We start from the raw sequence: 20,103 nt of genomic DNA, 5'->3' as shown, positions 1-20,103 counted from the left end.
ATGTACGAAGCAGTGACACACACAGAAGGGTAGATGTACGAAGCAGTGACACACACAGAGGGGTAGATGTACGAAGCAGTGACACACACACAGAGGGGGAGATGTACAAAGCAGTGGCACACACAGCGGGGTAGATGTATGAAGCAGTGACACACACAGAGGGGGAGATGTACGACGCAGTGACACACACAGAGGGGGAGATTTATGAAGCAGTGACACACACAGTGGGGGAGATGTATGAAGCAGTGACACACACAGAGGGGTAGATGTATGAAGCAGTGACACACACAGAGGGGTAAATGTATGACGCAGTGATACACACTGGGGGAGATGTATGAAGCAGTGAAACACACAGAGGGGCAGATGTATGAAGAAGTGACACACACAGAGGGGCAGATGTATAAGGCAGTGACACACACAGAGGGGGAAATGTATGACGCAGTGACACACACAGAGGGGGAGATTTATGAAGCAGTGACACTCACAGAGGGGGAGATGTATGAAGCAGTGACACACACAGAGGGGTAGATGTATGAAGCAGTGACACACACAGAGGGGTAGATGTATGAAGCAGTGAAACACACAGAAGGGTAGATGTTTGACGCAGTGACACACACAGAGGGGTAGATGTATGACGCAGTGACACACACAGAGGGGGAGATGTATGAAGCAGTGACACACAGAGGGGGAGATGTATGAAGCAGTGACACACACAGAGGGGAGATGTATGAAGCAGTGACACACACAGAGGGGTAGATGTATGACACAGTGACACACACAGAGGGGTAGATGTATGAAGCAGTGACACACAGAGGGGGAGATGTATGACGCACTAGACACACACAGAGGGGTAATGTATGAAGCAGTGACACACACAGAGGGGGAGATGTATGAAGCAGTGAAACACACAGAGGGGTAGATGTATGAAGCAGTGACACACACAGAGAGGTAGATGTATGAAGCAGTGACACACACACAGAGGGGGAGATGTATGAAGCAGTGACACACACACAGAGGGGTAAATGTATGACGCAGTGATACACACAGGGGGAGATGTATGAAACAGTGACACACACAGAGGAGGAGATGTATGAAGCAGTGACAGACACAGAGGGGGAGATGTATGACGCAGTGACACACACAGAAGGGCAGTTGTATGAAGCAGTGACACACACAGAGGGGGAGATGTATGACGCAGTGACACACACAGATGGGGAGATGTATGAAGCAGTGACACAGAGGGGGAGATGTACGATGCAGTAATACACACAGAGGGGGAGATGTACGAAGCAGTGACACACAAAAGGGTAGATGTACAAAGCAGTGACACACACAGAGGGGTAGATGTATGAAGCAGTGACACACAGAGAGGTAGATGTATGAAGCAGTGACACACACAGAGGGGGAGATGTATGAAGCAGTGACACACACAGAGGGGGAGATGTATGAAGCAGTGACACACACAGAGGGGGAGACGTATGAAGCAGTGACACACACAGAGGGGTAGACGTATGAAGCAGTGACACACACAGAGGGGGTAGACATATGAAGCAGTGACACACACAGAGGGGGAGATGTGTGAAGCAGTGACACACACAGAAGGGTATATGTATGACGCTGTGACACAAACAGAGGGGTAGATGTATGAAGCAGTGACACACACAGAGAGGTATATGTATGAAGCAGTGACACACACAGAAGGGTAGATGTATGACGCTGTGACACAAACAGAGGGGGAGATGTATGAAGCAGTGACACACACACAGAGGGGTAAATGTATGACGCAGTGATACACACTGGGGGAGATGTATGAAGCAGTGACACACACAGAGGGGCAGATCTATGAAGAAGTGACACACACAGAAGGGCAGATGTATAAGGCAGTGACACACACAGAGGGGGAAATGTATGACGCAGTGACACACACAGAGGGGTAGATGTATGAAGCAGTGACACACACAGGGGTAGATGTATGAAGCAGTGACACACACAGAGGTGTAGATGTATGACGCATTGACACACCCAGAGGGGGATATGTATGACGCAGTGACACACAGAGGGGTAGATGTATGACGCAGTAACACACACAGAGGGGTAGATGTATGATGCAGTGTCACACACAGAGGGGTAGATGTATGAAGCAGTGACACACACAGAGCGGGAGATGTATGACGCAGTGAAACACAGAGGGATAAATGTATGACGCAGTGACACACACAGAGGTGGAGATGTATGAAGCAATGAGACACACAGAGGGGCATATGTATGAAGCAGTGACACACACACAGAGGGGTAAATGTATGATGCAGTGACATACACAGAGGGGGAGATGTATGAAGCAGTGACACACACAGAGGGGTAGATGTATGAAGCAGTGACACACACCGAGGGGCAGATGTATGACGCAGTGACACACAGAGAGGGAGATGTATGAAGCAGTGACACACAAAGAGGGGTAGATGTGTGACGCAGTGACACACACACAGAGGGGTAGGTGTATGAAGCAGTGACACACACAGTGGGTTAGATGTATGAAGCAGTGAAACACAAACAGAGAGGTAGATGTATGACGCAGTGACACACTCAGAGGAGTAGATGTATGAAACAGTGATACACAGAGGGGGAGATGTATGAAGCAGTGACACACACAGAAGGGTAGATGTATGAAGCAGTGACATACACATAGGGGTAGATGTATGAAGCTGTCACACACACAGAGGGGTAGATGTATGAAGCAGTGACACACACAGAGGCGTAGATGTATGACGGAGTGAAACACACAGAGGGGGAGATGTATGAAGCAGTGACACACACAGAGGGGGAGATGTATGAAGCAGTGACACACTCACAGGCGTAGATGTATGAAGCAGTGACACACACAGAGGGGTAGATGTCTGAAGCAGTGACACACACAGAGGTGGTAGATGTGTGAAGCAGTGACACACACAGAAGGGTAGATGTATGACACTGTGACACACACAGATGGGTAGATGTATGGAGTAGTGACACACACAGAGAGGTAGTTATTTGAAGCAGTGACACATACAGAGGGGGAGATGTATGAAGCAGTGACACAGAGGGGGAGATGTATGAAGCAGTGACACATACAGAGGGGGAGATTTATAAAGCAGTGACACACACAGAGGGGTAGATGTATGAAGCAGTGGCACACACAGAGGGGATAGATGTATGAAGCAGTGACACACACAGAGATGTAGATGTATGAAGCAGTGACACATACAGAGGGGGAGATGTACGAAGCAGTGACACACACAGAGGGGGAGATGTACGAAGCAGTGGCACACACAGAGGAGTAGATGTATGAAGCAGTGACACACAGAGGCTAGATGTATGACGCAGTGACAAACACAGAGGGGTAGATGTATGAAGCAGTGACACACAGAGGGGTAGATGTATGAAGCAGTGAAACACACAGAGGGGTAGATGTATGAAGCAGTGACACACACACAGAGGGGTAGACGTACGATGCAGTGACACACACGGAGGGGGAGACATACGAAGCAGAGACACACACAGAGGGGGCGACGTACGACGCAGTGACACACACAGAGGGGTAGACGTACGACGCAGTGACACACACAGCGGGGTAAACGTACGAAGTAGTGACACACACAGAGGGGGAGATGTACGAAGCAGTGACACACACAGATGGAGACGTATGAAGCAGTGACACACACAGAGGGGGAGACGTATGACGCAGTGACACACACGGAGGGGTAGACGTACGAAGCAGTGACACACACGGAGGGGGAGATGTACGAAGCAGTGACACACACAGAGGGGGAGATTTATGAAGCAGTGACACACACAGAGGGGGAGATGTATGAAGCAGTGACACACACAGAGGGGTAGATGTATGAAGCAGTGACACACACAGAGGGGTAGATGTATGAAACAGTGACACACACAGAAGGGTAGATGTTTGACACAGTGACACAGAGGGGTAGATGTATGACGCAGTGACACACACAGAGGGGGAGATGTATGAAGCAGTGACACACACAGAGGGGGAGATGTATGATGCAGTGACACACAAAGAGGGGGAGATGTATGAAGCAGTAACACACACAGAGGGGTAGATGTATGAAGCAGTGACACACACAGATGGGTAGATGTATGACGCAGTGACACACACAGAGGGGTAGATGTATGAAGCAGTGACACACAGAGGGGTAGATGTATGAAGCAGTGACACATAAAGGGGGAGATGTATGACGCACTTGACACACACAGAGGGGTAATGTATGAAGCAGTGACACACACAGAGGGGGAGATGTATGAAGCAGTGACACACAGAGGGGGAGATGTATGAAGCAGTGACACACACAGAGGGGAGATGTATGAAGCAGTGACACACACAGAGGGGTAGATGTATGACACAGTGACACACACAGAGGGGTAGATGTATGAAGCAGTGACACACAGAGGGGGAGATGTATGACGCACTAGACACACACAGAGGGGTAATGTATGAAGCAGTGACACACACAGAGGGGGAGATGTATGAAGCAGTGAAACACACAGAGGGGTAGATGTATGAAGCAGTGACACACACAGAGAGGTAGATGTATGAAGCAGTGACACACACACAGAGGGGGAGATGTATGAAGCAGTGACACACACACAGAGGGGTAAATGTATGACGCAGTGATACACACAGGGGGAGATGTATGAAACAGTGACACACACAGAGGAGGAGATGTATGAAGCAGTGACAGACACAGAGGGGGAGATGTATGACGCAGTGACACACACAGAAGGGCAGTTGTATGAAGCAGTGACACACACAGAGGGGGAGATGTATGACGCAGTGACACACACAGATGGGGAGATGTATGAAGCAGTGACACAGAGGGGGAGATGTACGATGCAGTAATACACACAGAGGGGGAGATGTACGAAGCAGTGACACACAAAAGGGTAGATGTACAAAGCAGTGACACACACAGAGGGGTAGATGTATGAAGCAGTGACACACAGAGAGGTAGATGTATGAAGCAGTGACACACACAGAGGGGGAGATGTATGAAGCAGTGACACACACAGAGGGGGAGACGTATGAAGCAGTGACACACACAGAGGGGGAGACGTATGAAGCAGTGACACACACAGAGGGGTAGACATATGAAGCAGTGACACACACAGAGGGGGTAGACATATGAAGCAGTGACACACACAGAGGGGGAGATGTGTGAAGCAGTGACACACACAGAAGGGTATATGTATGACGCTGTGACACAAACAGAGGGGTAGATGTATGAAGCAGTGACACACACAGAGAGGTATATGTATGAAGCAGTGACACACACAGAAGGGTAGATGTATGACGCTGTGACACAAACAGAGGGGGAGATGTATGAAGCAGTGACACACACACAGAGGGGTAAATGTATGACGCAGTGATACACACTGGGGGAGATGTATGAAGCAGTGACACACACAGAGGGGCAGATCTATGAAGAAGTGACACACACAGAAGGGCAGATGTATAAGGCAGTGACACACACAGAGGGGGAAATGTATGACGCAGTGACACACACAGAGGGGTAGATGTATGAAGCAGTGACACACACAGGGGTAGATGTATGAAGCAGTGACACACACAGAGGTGTAGATGTATGACGCATTGACACACCCAGAGGGGGATATGTATGACGCAGTGACACACAGAGGGGTAGATGTATGACGCAGTAACACACACAGAGGGGTAGATGTATGATGCAGTGTCACACACAGAGGGGTAGATGTATGAAGCAGTGACACACACAGAGCGGGAGATGTATGACGCAGTGAAACACAGAGGGATAGATGTATGACGCAGTGACACACACAGAGGTGGAGATGTATGAAGCAATGAGACACACAGAGGGGCATATGTATGAAGCAGTGACACACACACAGAGGGGTAAATGTATGATGCAGTGACATACACAGAGGGGGAGATGTATGAAGCAGTGACACACACAGAGGGGTAGATGTATGAAGCAGTGACACACACCGAGGGGCAGATGTATGACGCAGTGACACACAGAGAGGGAGATGTATGAAGCAGTGACACACAAAGAGGGGTAAATGTGTGACGCAGTGACACACACACAGAGGGGTAGGTGTATGAAGCAGTGACACACACAGTGGGTTAGATGTATGAAGCAGTGAAACACAAACAGAGAGGTAGATGTATGACGCAGTGACACACTCAGAGGAGTAGATGTATGAAACAGTGATACACAGAGGGGGAGATGTATGAAGCAGTGACACATACAGAGGGGGAGATTTATAAAGCAGTGACACACACAGAGGGGTAGATGTATGAAGCAGTGGCACACACAGAGGGGATAGATGTATGAAGCAGTGACACACACAGAGATGTAGATGTATGAAGCAGTGACACATACAGAGGGGGAGATGTACGAAGCAGTGACACACACAGAGGGGGAGATGTACGAAGCAGTGGCACACACAGAGGAGTAGATGTATGAAGCAGTGACACACAGAGGCTAGATGTATGACGCAGTGACAAACACAGAGGGGTAGATGTATGAAGCAGTGACACACAGAGGGGTAGATGTATGAAGCAGTGAAACACACAGAGGGGTAGATGTATGAAGCAGTGACACACACACAGAGGGGTAGACGTACGATGCAGTGACACACACGGAGGGGGAGACATACGAAGCAGAGACACACACAGAGGGGGCGACGTACGACGCAGTGACACACACAGAGGGGTAGACGTACGACGCAGTGACACACACAGCGGGGTAAACGTACGAAGTAGTGACACACACAGAGGGGGAGATGTACGAAGCAGTGACACACACAGATGGAGACGTATGAAGCAGTGACACACACAGAGGGGGAGACGTATGACGCAGTGACACACACGGAGGGGTAGACGTACGAAGCAGTGACACACACGGAGGGGGAGATGTACGAAGCAGTGACACACACAGAGGGGGAGATTTATGAAGCAGTGACACACACAGAGGGGGAGATGTATGAAGCAGTGACACACACAGAGGGGTAGATGTATGAAGCAGTGACACACACAGAGGGGTAGATGTATGAAACAGTGACACACACAGAAGGGTAGATGTTTGACACAGTGACACAGAGGGGTAGATGTATGACGCAGTGACACACACAGAGGGGGAGATGTATGAAGCAGTGACACACACAGAGGGGGAGATGTATGATGCAGTGACACACAAAGAGGGGGAGATGTATGAAGCAGTAACACACACAGAGGGGTAGATGTATGAAGCAGTGACACACACAGATGGGTAGATGTATGACGCAGTGACACACAGAGGGGGAGATGTATGATGCAGTGACACACATAGAGGGGGAGATGTATGAAGCAGTGACACACACAGAGGGCTAGATGTACAAAGCAGTGACACACAGAGGGGTAGATGTACGAAGCAGTGAAACACACAGAGGGGTAGATGTATGAAGCAGTGACAAAAACAGAGGGGGAGATGTACGAAGCAGTGACACACACAGAGGGGTAGATGTAGGAAGCAGTGACACACACAGAGGGGTAGATGTACGATGCAGTGACACACACAGAGGGGTAGATGTACGAAGTAGTGACACACACAGAGGGGGAGATGTACGACACAGTGACACACACAGAGGGGGAGATGTACGAAGCAGTGACACACAGAGGGGGAGATGTACGAAGCAGTGACACACACAGAGGGGGAGATGTACGAAGCAGTGACACACACAGAGGGGTAGATGTACGAAGCAGTGACACACAGAGGGGTAGATGTTCGAAGCAGTGACACACACAGAGGGGGAGATGTACGATGCAGTAACACACACAGAGGGGGAGATGTACGAAGCAGTGACACACAAAGAGGCGTAGATGTACGAAGCAGTGACACACACAGGGGGAGATGTACGAAGCAGTGACACACACAGAGGGGGAGATGTATGAAGCAGTGACACACTCACAGGCGTAGATGTATGAAGCAGTGACACACACAGAGGGGTAGATGTCTGAAGCAGTGACACACACAGAGGTGGTAGATGTGTGAAGCAGTGACACACACAGAAGGGTAGATGTATGACACTGTGACACACACAGATGGGTAGATGTATGGAGTAGTGACACACACAGAGAGGTAGATATTTGAAGCAGTGACACATACAGAGGGGGAGATGTATGAAGCAGTGACACAGAGGGGGAGATGTATGAAGCAGTGACACACACAGAGGGGGAGATTTATAAAGCAGTGACACACACAGAGGGGTAGATGTATGAAGCAGTGGCACACACAGAGGGGATAGATGTATGAAGCAGTGACACACACAGAGATGTAGATGTATGAAGCAGTGACACATACAGAGGGGGAGATGTACGAAGCAGTGACACACACAGAGGGGGAGATGTACGAAGCAGTGGCACACACAGAGGGGTAGATGTATGAAGCAGTGACACACAGAGGCTAGATGTATGACGCAGTGACAAACACAGAGGGGTAGATGTATGAAGCAGTGACACACAGAGGGGTAGATGTATGAAGCAGTGAAACACACAGAGGGGTAGATGTATGAAGCAGTGACACACAGAGGGGTAGACGTACGATGCAGTGACACACACAGAGGGGGAGACATACGAAGCAGAGACACACACAGAGGGGGCGACGTACGACGCAGTGACACACACAGAGGGGTAGACGTACGACGCAGTGACACACACAGCGGGGTAAACGTACGAAGTAGTGACACACACAGAGGGGGAGATGTACGAAGCAGTGACACACACAGATGGAGACGTATGAAGCAGTGACACACACAGAGGGGGAGACGTATGACGCAGTGACACACACGGAGGGGTAGACGTATGAAGCAGTGACACACACGGAGGGGGAGATGTACGAAGCAGTGACACACACGGAGGGGGAGATGTATAAAGCAGTGACAGACAGAGGGGTAGATGTAAGAAGCAGTGAAACACACAGAGGGGTAGATGTACGAAGCAGTGACAAAAACAGAGGCGGAGACGTACGAAGCAGTGACACACACAGGGGGAGATGTACGAAGCATTGACACACACAGAGGGGGAGATGTATGATGCAGTGACACACACAGAGGGGGAGATGTACGAAGCAGTGACACACACAGAGGCGTAGATGTACGAAGCAGTGACACACACAGGGGGAGATGTACGAAGCAGTGACACACACAGAGGGGGAGATGTACGAAGCAGTGTCACACACAGAGAGGTAGATGTACGAAGCAGTGACACACACAGAGGGGGAGATGTATGAAGCATTGACACACAGAGGGGTAGATGTTTGAAGGAGTGACACACACAGAGGGGGAGATGTATGATGCAGTGACACACACAGAGGGGGAGATTTATGAAGCAGTGACACACACAGAGGGGGAGATGTATGAAGCAGTGACACACACAGAGGGGTAGATGTATGAAGCAGTGACACACACAGAGGGGTAGATGTATGAAACAGTGACACACACAGAAGGGTAGATGTTTGACACAGTGACACAGAGGGGTAGATGTATGACGCAGTGACACACACAGAGGGGGAGATGTATGAAGCAGTGACACACACAGAGGGGGAGATGTATGATGCAGTGACACACAAAGAGGGGGAGATGTATGAAGCAGTAACACACACAGAGGGGTAGATGTATGAAGCAGTGACACACACAGATGGGTAGATGTATGACGCAGTGACACACACAGAGGGGTAGATGTATGAAGCAGTGACACACAGAGGGGTAGATGTATGAAGCAGTGACACATAAAGGGGGAGATGTATGACGCACTTGACACACACAGAGGGGTAATGTATGAAGCAGTGACACACACAGAGGGGGAGATGTATGAAGCAGTGAAACTCACAGAGGGGTAGATGTACGAAGCAGTGACACACAGAGGGGTAAATGTATGAAGCAGTGACACACACAGAGGGGCAGATGTATGACGCAGTGACACACACAGAAGGGGAGTTGTATGAAGCAGTGGCACACACAGAGGGGGAGATGTATGATGCAGTGACACACACAGAGGGGGAGATGTATGAAGCAGTGACACACAGAGGGGGAGATGTACGACGCAGTGACACACACAGAGGGGGAGATGTACGAAGCAGTGACACACAAAGGAGTAGATGTACAAAGCAGTGACACACAGTGGGGTAGATCTATGAAGCAGTGACACACACAGAGAGGTAGATGTATGAAGCAGTGACACATACAGAGGGGGAGATGTATGAAGCAGTGACACACACAGTGGGGGAGATGTATGAAACAGTGACACACACAGAGGGGGAGATGTATGAAGCAGTGACACACACAGAGGGGTAGATGTATGAAGCAGTGACACACACAGAGGGGTTAGACGTATGAAGCAGTGACACACACAGAGGGGGAGATGTATGAAGCAGTGACACACACAGAAGGGTAGATGTATGACGCTGTGACACAAACAGAGGGGTAGATGTAAGAAGCAGTGACACACACAGAGAGGTAGATGTATGAAGCAGTGATACACACAGAGGAGATGTATGAAGCAGTGACACACACAGAGGGGGAGATGTATGACACAGTGACACACACAGAAGGGGAGTTGTTTGAAGCAGTGACACACACAGAGGGGGAGATGTATGAGGCTGTGACACACACAGAGGGGGAGATGTATGAATCTGTGACACACAGAAGGGGAGATGTACGACGCAGTGACACACACAGAGGGGGAGATGTACGAAGCAGTGACACACAAAGGGGTAGATCTACAAAGCAGTGACACACAGAGAGGGGTAGATGTATGAAGCAGTGACACACACATAGAGGTAGATGTATGAAGCAGTGACACACACAGAGGGGGAGATATATGAAGCAGTGACACACACAGAGGGGGAGATGTATGAAGCAGTGACACACACAGAGGGGGAGATGTATGAAGCAGTGACACACACAGAGGGGGAGATGTATGAAGCAGTGACACACACAGAGGGGGTAGATGTATGAAGCAATGACACACACAGAGGGGGAGATGTATGAAGCACTGACACACACAGAGGGGCAGATGTATAACGCAGTGACACACAGAGGGGGAGATGTATGACGCAGTGACACACACAGCCATGTAGATGTATGAAGCAGTGACACACACAGGGGTAGATGTATGAAGCAGTGACACACACAGAGGTGTAGATGTATGATGCATTGACACACCCAGAGGGGGAGATGTGTGAAGCAGTGACACACACAGAAGGGTATATGTATGACGCAGTGACACACACAGAGGGGTAGATGCATGACGCAGTAACACACACAGAGGGGTAGATGTATGATGCAGTGTCACATACAGAGGGGTAGATGTATGAAGCAGTGACACACACAGAAGGGGAGATGTAAGAAGCAGTGACACACTCACAGGGGTAGATGTATGAAGCAGTGACACACAGAGGGGTAGATGTATGAAGCAGTGACAAACACAGAGGGGGTAGATGTATGAAGCAGTGACACACACAGAGGGGTAGATGTATGACGCAGTGACACACACAGAGGGGGAGATGTATGAAGCAGTGACACACACAGAGGGGGAGATGTAAGAAGCAGTGACACACTCACAGGGGTAGATGTATGAAGCAGTGACACACAGAGGGGTCGATGTACGAATCAGTGACAGACACATAGGGGGTAGATGTACGAAGCAGTGACACACACAGAGGGGCAGATGTATAACGCAGTGACACACACAGAGGGGGAGATGTATGACGCAGTGACACACACAGACGTGTAGATGTATGAAGCAGTGACACACACAGGGGTAGATGTATGAAGCCGTGACACACACAGAGGGGCAGATGTATGACGCAGTGACACACAGAGCGGGAGATGTATGAAGCAGTGACACACACAGAGGTGTAGATGTATGAAGCAGTGACACACAGAGGGGGAGATGTATGAAGCAGTGACACACACAGAGAGGGAGATGTATGAAGCAGTGACACACACAGAGGGGGAGATGTATGACGCAGTAACACACACAGAGGGGTAGATGTATGATGCTGTGTCACATACAGAGGGGTAGATGTATGAAGCAGTGAAACACACAGAGGGGTAGATGTATGAAGCAGTGACACACACAGAGGGGTAGATGTATGACGCAGTGACACACACAGAGCGGGAGATGTATGACGCAGTGACACACACAGAGGGATAGATGTATGATGCAGTGACACACACAGTGGGGATGTATGAAGCAATGACACACACAGAGGGGCATATGTATGAAGCAGTGACACACACACAGAGGGGTAAATGTATGATGCAGTGACACACACAGAGGAGGAGATGTATGAAGCAGTGACACACACAGAGGGGCAGATGTATGACACAGTGACCCACACAGAGGGGGAGATGTATGAAGCAGAGACACACACAGAGGGGTAGATGTATGAAGCAGTGACACACACACAGAGGTGTAGATGTATGAAGCAGTGACACACACAGAGGGTTTGATGTATGAAGCAGTGAAACACAAACAGAGAGGTAGATGTATGACGCAGTGACACACACAGAGGGGTAGATGTAAGAAACAGTGATACACAAAGGGGGAGATGTATGATGCAGTGACATACACATAGGGGTAGATGTATGAAGCTGTGACACACACACAGAGGGGTAGATGTATGAAGCAGTGACACACATAGAGGGGTAGATGCATGATGCAGTGACACACACAGAGGGGGAGATGTATGAAGCAGTGACACACACAGAGGGGGAGATGTAAGAAGCAGTGACACACTCACAGGGGTAGATGTATGAAGCAGTGACACACAGAGGGGTAGATGTATGAAGCAGTGACACACACAGAGGGGGTAGATGTATGAAGCAGTGACACACACAGAGGGGGAGATGTATGAATCAGTGACACACACAGAAGGGTAGATGTATGACACTGTGACACACACAGAGGGGTAGATGTATGAAGCAGTGACACACACAGAGAGGTAGATGTTTGAAGCAGTGACACATACAGAGGGGGAGATGTATGAAGCAGTGACACACACAGAGGTAGATGTATGAAGCAGTGTCACATACAGAGGGGGAGTTGTATGAAGCAGTGACACAGAGGGGGAGATGTATGAAACAGTGACACACACAGAGAGGGAGATGTATGAAGCAGTGACACACAGAGGGGGAGATGTATGAAGCAGTGACACACACAGAAGGGGAGATGTATGAAGCAGTGACACACAGAGGGGGAGATGTATGGAGCAGTGGCACACACAGAGGGGGAGATGTATGATGCAGTGACACACGCAGAGGGGTAGATGTGTGAAGCAGTGACACACGCAGAGGGGGAGGTGTGTGAAGCAGGGACACACACAGAGGGGGAGATGTATGAAGCAGTGACACACACAGAGGGGTAGATGTATGAAGCAGTGACACACACAGAGGGGGAGATGTATGAAGCAGTGACACACACAGAGGGGTAGATGTATGAAGCAGTGACACACACAGAGGGGGAGATGTATGAAGCAGTGACACACAGAGGGGGAGATGTATGAAGCAGTGACACACACAGTGGGATAGATGTATGAAGCAGTGACATACACAGAGGGGTAGATGTATTAAGCAGTGACACACACAGAGCGGGAGATGTATGAACAAGTGACACACACAGAGGGGGAGATGTATGAAGCAGTGACACTCACAGAGGGGGAGATGTATGAAGCAGTGACACGCACAGAGGGGGAGATGTATGAAACAGTGACACTCACAGAGGGGTAGATGTATGAAGCAGTGACACACACAGAGGGGGAGATGTATGAAGCAGTGACACACACAGAGGTGTAGATGTATGAAGCAGTGACACACACAGAGGGGGAGATGTATGAAGCAGTGACACAGACAGAAGGGGAGATGTATGAAGCAGTGACACACACAGAGTGGTAGATGTATGAAGCAGTGACACACAGAGGGGTAGATGTATGAAGCAGTGACACACACAGAGGGGTAGATGTATGAAGCAGTGACACACACAGAGGGGTAGATGTATGAAGCAGTGACACACACAGAGGGGTAGATGTATGAAGCAGTGACACACACAAAGGGGGAGATGTATGAAGCAGTGAAAAGAGTGGAGCAGTGTGCCAATGGGAAAGTTACCCATAGCAACCAATCAGCTTTCAGGTTGCATTTATCAAGTGCATTCTATAAAATAAGAGGTAGAAGCTGGTTGCTATGGGTAACTTCCCCACTCTTCTCCACTTGATACATCTATTCCTCAGTGTCAGAAGTATACATTTAAGTGCTGTTTCTGCTAACATGATATGACTCTCTTCTGTGTACATACAATATGCATTTATAGTATTTATAGTCTCACACAGTACACAGGTAACACTGTATTGATACACACCACGCTGACATCTCCTATATACACAGACAGGACTGTGGTAGAACCTCCTATTACCCAGTGATGTGAGGGGCTGGTGATTCTCCTCCATCACATCCTTGTATCACTCAGACACATCCCCTGGTGTTACTGTATAATGCCCCATGGAAGGGAAGCTAAGTGAGTCTTTGATAGTGGATCTATCACACATGGTAACGCTCTTCTGGCCACCACTGGTAAGAACAGAGGGGATGATGCATTAAGCAGTGAAAAGAGTGAAGTGGACCAGTGGAAAGTTGCCCATAGCAGCCAATCAGCTTTGAGGTAGCATTTATCAAGAACACTCTGTAAAATAATTGGTAGAAGCTCATTGGTTGCTATGGGCAACTTCACTCTCTTTCTTGTAATCTATAATGGACTTCTGACCTATCCCTGAGTGCCCCGGGAACTGGGGCCATAGCTGTCATAGACTTGAGCACTGTAGCTGAAGAAGTGCATTTTCTTAAAGCACATGTCCATCTCCTGTACATAGGATCCTTTACTGGACCTCCATCTTCTAATGCAGGGATGGGGAACCTCCTGCCCAGGGGCCGTATAAGGCCCCCGGAATCATTTGGTCTGGCCCTCTGAGCTTTTTTCTGCTAGCCTAGAATGGCACCCCACAGCTAGAATTTATGCAGCAGTGCCGCCTGGAGCGTCCTTAGGGTGCTTCAGACAGTCACACCTCTGCCTTTACAGCTCCCTGGAGCATCCTCAAGATGCTCCAGGCATTGCTGTAATCACCAGCGTTTGTGGCCCCGCCCTCATGTGACATCACATGGAGGGGAGTGACCTGCATCGGGCGCGCAAATAATGTTAAATATATCAAAATGGCCCTCAGCAGAAAAAAGGTTCCCCGCCCCTGTTCTAATGTAATAGTTGTTCGAGTAGGCAGAATGGCTGCATCAATTTGCAGGTGCAGAACATTTAGGAGTTTCCTCACTCTGAAAGGGATTCTAATGATTAAGTCTTATCTTTTACCCCTGATGTATTATATTGGTTTTCCTCATTTGCTCCCTATAAAATGGATATACGCAGCTGCATCTGACTCGGAGTCAGCTCCTATATATCTTCCCAGTGGGTATTTATTTTTTCCTGTTATTTTTTGAAATGAATGAGGGGATAATGCTGTGGACTGAATTGGACAATTACATTTTATGACTCTAACCTCTATGTTTTTACCGACAGAATGTTCTAAAGATCCATCTACTCATACTAAGGAGGGATCAGTCTCAGGTGATGGAGGAGACCTCACACACACTGACATGTATACACCCACATATCCTACACAGTATACATCTACTCATACTAAGGAGGAATCAGTCTCATGTGATGGAGGAGACCTCACACACACTGACACTTATACACCCACATATCATACACACTATACACCTACTCATACTAAGGAGGAATCAGTCTCATGTGATGGAGGAGACCTCACACACACTGACACTTATACACCCACATATCATACACAGTATACATCTACTCATACTAAGGAGGGATCAGTCTCAGGTGATGGAGGAGACCTCACACACACTGACATGTATACACCCACATATCATACACAGTATACACCTACTCATACTAAGGAGGAATCAGTCTCATGTGATGGAGGAGACCTCACACACACTGACACTTATACACCCACATATCATACACAGTATACATCTACTCATACTAAGGAGGGATCAGTCTCATGTGATGGAGGAGACCTCACACACACTGACATGTATACACCCACAGATCATACACAGATTACATCTACTCATATAAAAAGCAACTGCATTCCAAATATGTCTTGCTCTGGAAGTGGAAAATCTTTTACTCTTAATTCAGAACTTGTACATCAGAGAATACATATAGATGAGAGGCCGTATTCTTGTTTAGAATGTGGGAAAATGTGTAAAAGTAATTCACACCTTGTTAGACATCAGAAAGTTCATACAGGTGAGAGACCGTATTCCTGCTCAGAATGTGGGAAATGTTTTAAAGAAAAGTCAAAAATTGTTAGACATCAGATGAGTCACACAGGAGCATCCAAATATTCCTGCTCTGAATGTGGGAAATGTTTTATATGTAAATCAGAACTTTATCAACATCAGAGAAGTCACACAGGAGAGAGACCATATTCCTGCTCGCAATGTGGGAAAGAGTATAAAAGTAAATCGGATCTTGTTGTACATCAGAGAATTCATACAGGCGAGAGACCATATTTGTGCTTGGAACGTGGTAAAGGGTTTAGACATAAATCAGATCTTGTTAGACACCAGAGACGTCACACAGGAGAGAGACCGTATTCCTGCTCAGAATGTGAGAAAAGCTTTACACGTAATTCATTACTTGTTAGACATCAGATGAGTCACACAGGAGTGTACCCATGATCTTGCTCTGAATGTGAGGAAAGGGCCTTATAGTAATCCAGAACTTGTTACACACAAAAGAAGTCACACAGGAGTATACCCATATTCATTTTCTGTGTAAGAAATGTTTTGCTTGTTTATGCTCCGCACCGCGGAAAATGTGCGCAATAATAATAACAATAAATAAACACTGCACCAAGCCCGGAGTGTGAGTTTCTTACTTGAAGCTTATGACTTTGACTTCCCAGCATGTTATTCATATATGGTATATACATGGTTCTTTACCACATTTTCAATGAATCCCTTCTAAAACCTTCTTGACATTAATCATTTTTTCGCCAGTCCTCCTCCAGCACCCGCTATGAAGATTTGGCACCAAGAGGAATATATAGTTTAAGCAAATTTTGCATTTTAGCATTCCCAGGTGAGTACAATTCCTTGTGGATTGGAAGGCATGGCCGGGAGAATGTTCTATGGCGAAAACCACCAACATTCATGGCTATCCAATTCTCAAACTCTTCCATAAAACAAAACACTACAAAACACCAGGTAACACATGGTCCGTCCCAAGCACATAAAACACACAGATGTTTCTCCTCTAACCCTGTCCTCAGACACTTAGCTATATCTGTATGCCTGTGGACACCATTATCCTTTGTGCAGTGTCGGACTGGGACAGGAAGGGCCCACTGGGCAATAAGATGGTAAAGGACCACTTCCTGCTGTCATGGCATTTAAGGGTCATGATGATCTACCAGAGAAGGTGTGACCAGCCAATATGAATATCGTTCCTTTCCTACGTGTAATAAATGACTATGACTGATTCTGGATTCTCTGTTGCTTGATTTGAGAATGGATCTAGTTCTGCAGATTTTTTCTAGTTTGTAAATGAGGCCCAATGTGTTATCTATACTATAATTTGCAATCTATTAAAGGTAATGATGTTTATTTTATCCTGTAACCTCTCATGATTTTGTTTTTCTCTCTTTTGTATCCTGAATAATCCTTATTCTAAATTTATATCGATGTAACGTGTTAGTCAGTGATGTCAGAAATTGTACTTTGAAATATTTAGAATTTTTATCATTGGATGTTGTTTGAGGGTATTCCAATATAGCCATTAGTGTAACAGTAAGTTATTCATGTTTCCAAGCAGTTGTTTTATTCCCAGCAGATGGACGTAACCACAGGAATACATCAGTGTAACCAAAGATATCAAACCAGAATCTCCAGGAGAAAACACCCTAAAAATACATCCAAAAACTTCACAGTGTAAACATCATCTGATGCCTCTAATCGTGAGGAACGTTCTCAGAGTCCTCAGTTCTCAGAGTCCCAGAGCTCATATATTGTTACATATTGAAAAGGTCAGAGAGGAGATAAATGTTCCCAACCTGGTAATGGTCTTACCCATAATGTAAATCAATTGTTATAAGGAGGGAAAGTAGAAAAAGATAGAAGGGATGGGAAAAAAAATTAAATAATACACCGTACCAGGGTAACAAAAGGATCCAGATTAAATGATAAAGTAAAAAAACAGGAGAGACCACAAAAACAATATCTGATATATTAGTGGCACAATGTCAGTATAAGGGTGCACCCTAGGAGCAGGTAAACAATACTCAGTAAAAAAGAAAAAGACATAACTCCAAGTAGGTGGGGCACACCTTAAATAATCCTAAAACATAAGTTTTAATAAATATCTTTAAGATGTAAATGTCTCTAGACAACGAGCATTAGTTAAAAAGGTATATACAAAAACACAAATTACAATACAGATGTGAAGATAACATGCATCGAAAAGTGTACTAAGTGCATATATGGACAACTAATGTGAATATCCACCAAGGGGTGGACAATATTGGTGACAATATAACAAAACAAAACATACAGGACAATTCATAAGTGAAGTTACACTTAAATTAAAAAATGCACCATGAAGGCAGACCATAAATCTTATTTGTCAAAAATATGAGAAATCAAAGAATTACTGAGGCGTCCTTCAAAATATAAGGCAAATTCCTATGTTTCTAAGATAAAATGTAAATAGAGAGGTGTATATCTAGAAAGGAAAATAAATGACCGTGCACTTAGATACACTGAGATCTGCTTTCACCAGTCATGTAAACATCAGACTGGTGATGAGAGCCCCGTGCAATGCCACAGGGAAAAACACTAGCAGGCTGTTTCTGCTGCCAGCGTAAGCATGAGTCTCAGATCCTGTTGCTAGGCAGCGCAAGAACTGGAAACTCCGCAATGGCTGGTGAGAGAACAGAGAGGTAGGTGAAAGGCACCTGTTAGAAGATAGTTTCCCAGTGGTGTCTAGATCTGCAGGTGCGGGGGTCCCCTGTGCGTACAGAGGTACCCTGTTAGCAGGGGCCTGACGCGCATTTCGCCAGGGGCTTTCTCAAAGGAAGCTTGTCTCGTGGCTGGTAAACTGGAAGTAAATACTTCTGGGTAGACACTGATTGGATAGTTAGTTTTGATTGATGGCCACTGCTACCAATCATGTGTGGTGTTCGGGCACTTTCATTAAGGAGGATGTAATAATCCAGATAAACAAGTGTATCTACTTCTCTTAATCGGAGCTAAGTGCTCAGTTGTTAATTGACACACAAAACAGTGAAAGAACGATTTAGGAGATCAATAAGATATATCAGGTTCACCATCAGATATACTAATGATATTAAATGCATGTCCGCTTTATAGCGTTTGAAAATGGAATTTAGAACACTAGTCTGCATTATAGTAAAACTAAAGAACAAATTTATTGGTGAAAAAATATATAGGTATCTGACATTACAGAAAAGATTGAAATAGAGCAAAATAAAAATAATACCACCCTATTAGATAATCGCTAATTAGCGAAATATGATACCAGGTGATACATAGTATTTGTATGTAATCTCTATCAGTTCGCTTAGTCACAAAAGCGCCTAAGATTAATCAAAGGGACAAACCACAATTAATAGTTGACACACATCACAATGAAAGAACGATTTAAGAGATCAAACGCATGTAGCAGGTTCACCATCGAACATTCTAATGATATTAAGTGCATGTCCGCTTTGTAGCGTATAAAGTGGGATTTTGAACTAGATATTTGACATTACAGAAAAAATAGAAGTAAAACAAAATACAAATAATTCCATCCTTTAGATAATCGCTAATTAACAAAGTATGGTACCGAGTGATATATAGTATGTATATGTAGTCTCTTGCATATCCATTAGTTACAAAAGCGCCCATAATTAGTAAAAAGGGGCAAACCACAAATGCATGTGGAAACAATAC

At 46.7% G+C, this 20,103-nt stretch overlaps 1 protein-coding gene across 1 annotated transcript in view; it reads left to right on the top strand.

The window, feature by feature from the left end:
- LOC148506449 (uncharacterized) overlaps positions 1 to 20,103 on the top strand; it is a 164,378-nt gene that overhangs the window by 79,115 nt on the left and 65,160 nt on the right. Inside the window, 1 exon segment of the mRNA XM_088446713.1 lies at positions 15,635 to 16,820. Coding sequence (XP_088302839.1) covers positions 15,635 to 16,820 — 1,186 coding nt within the window.

The sequence above is a fragment of the Taudactylus pleione genome, unplaced genomic scaffold, assembly GCF_031769625.1.
Source record: "Taudactylus pleione unplaced genomic scaffold, aTauple2 ptg000403l, whole genome shotgun sequence".
Taxonomy (NCBI): Eukaryota; Metazoa; Chordata; class Amphibia; order Anura; family Myobatrachidae; genus Taudactylus; species Taudactylus pleione.
This window is presented reverse-complemented; position numbering and strand designations above follow the sequence as displayed.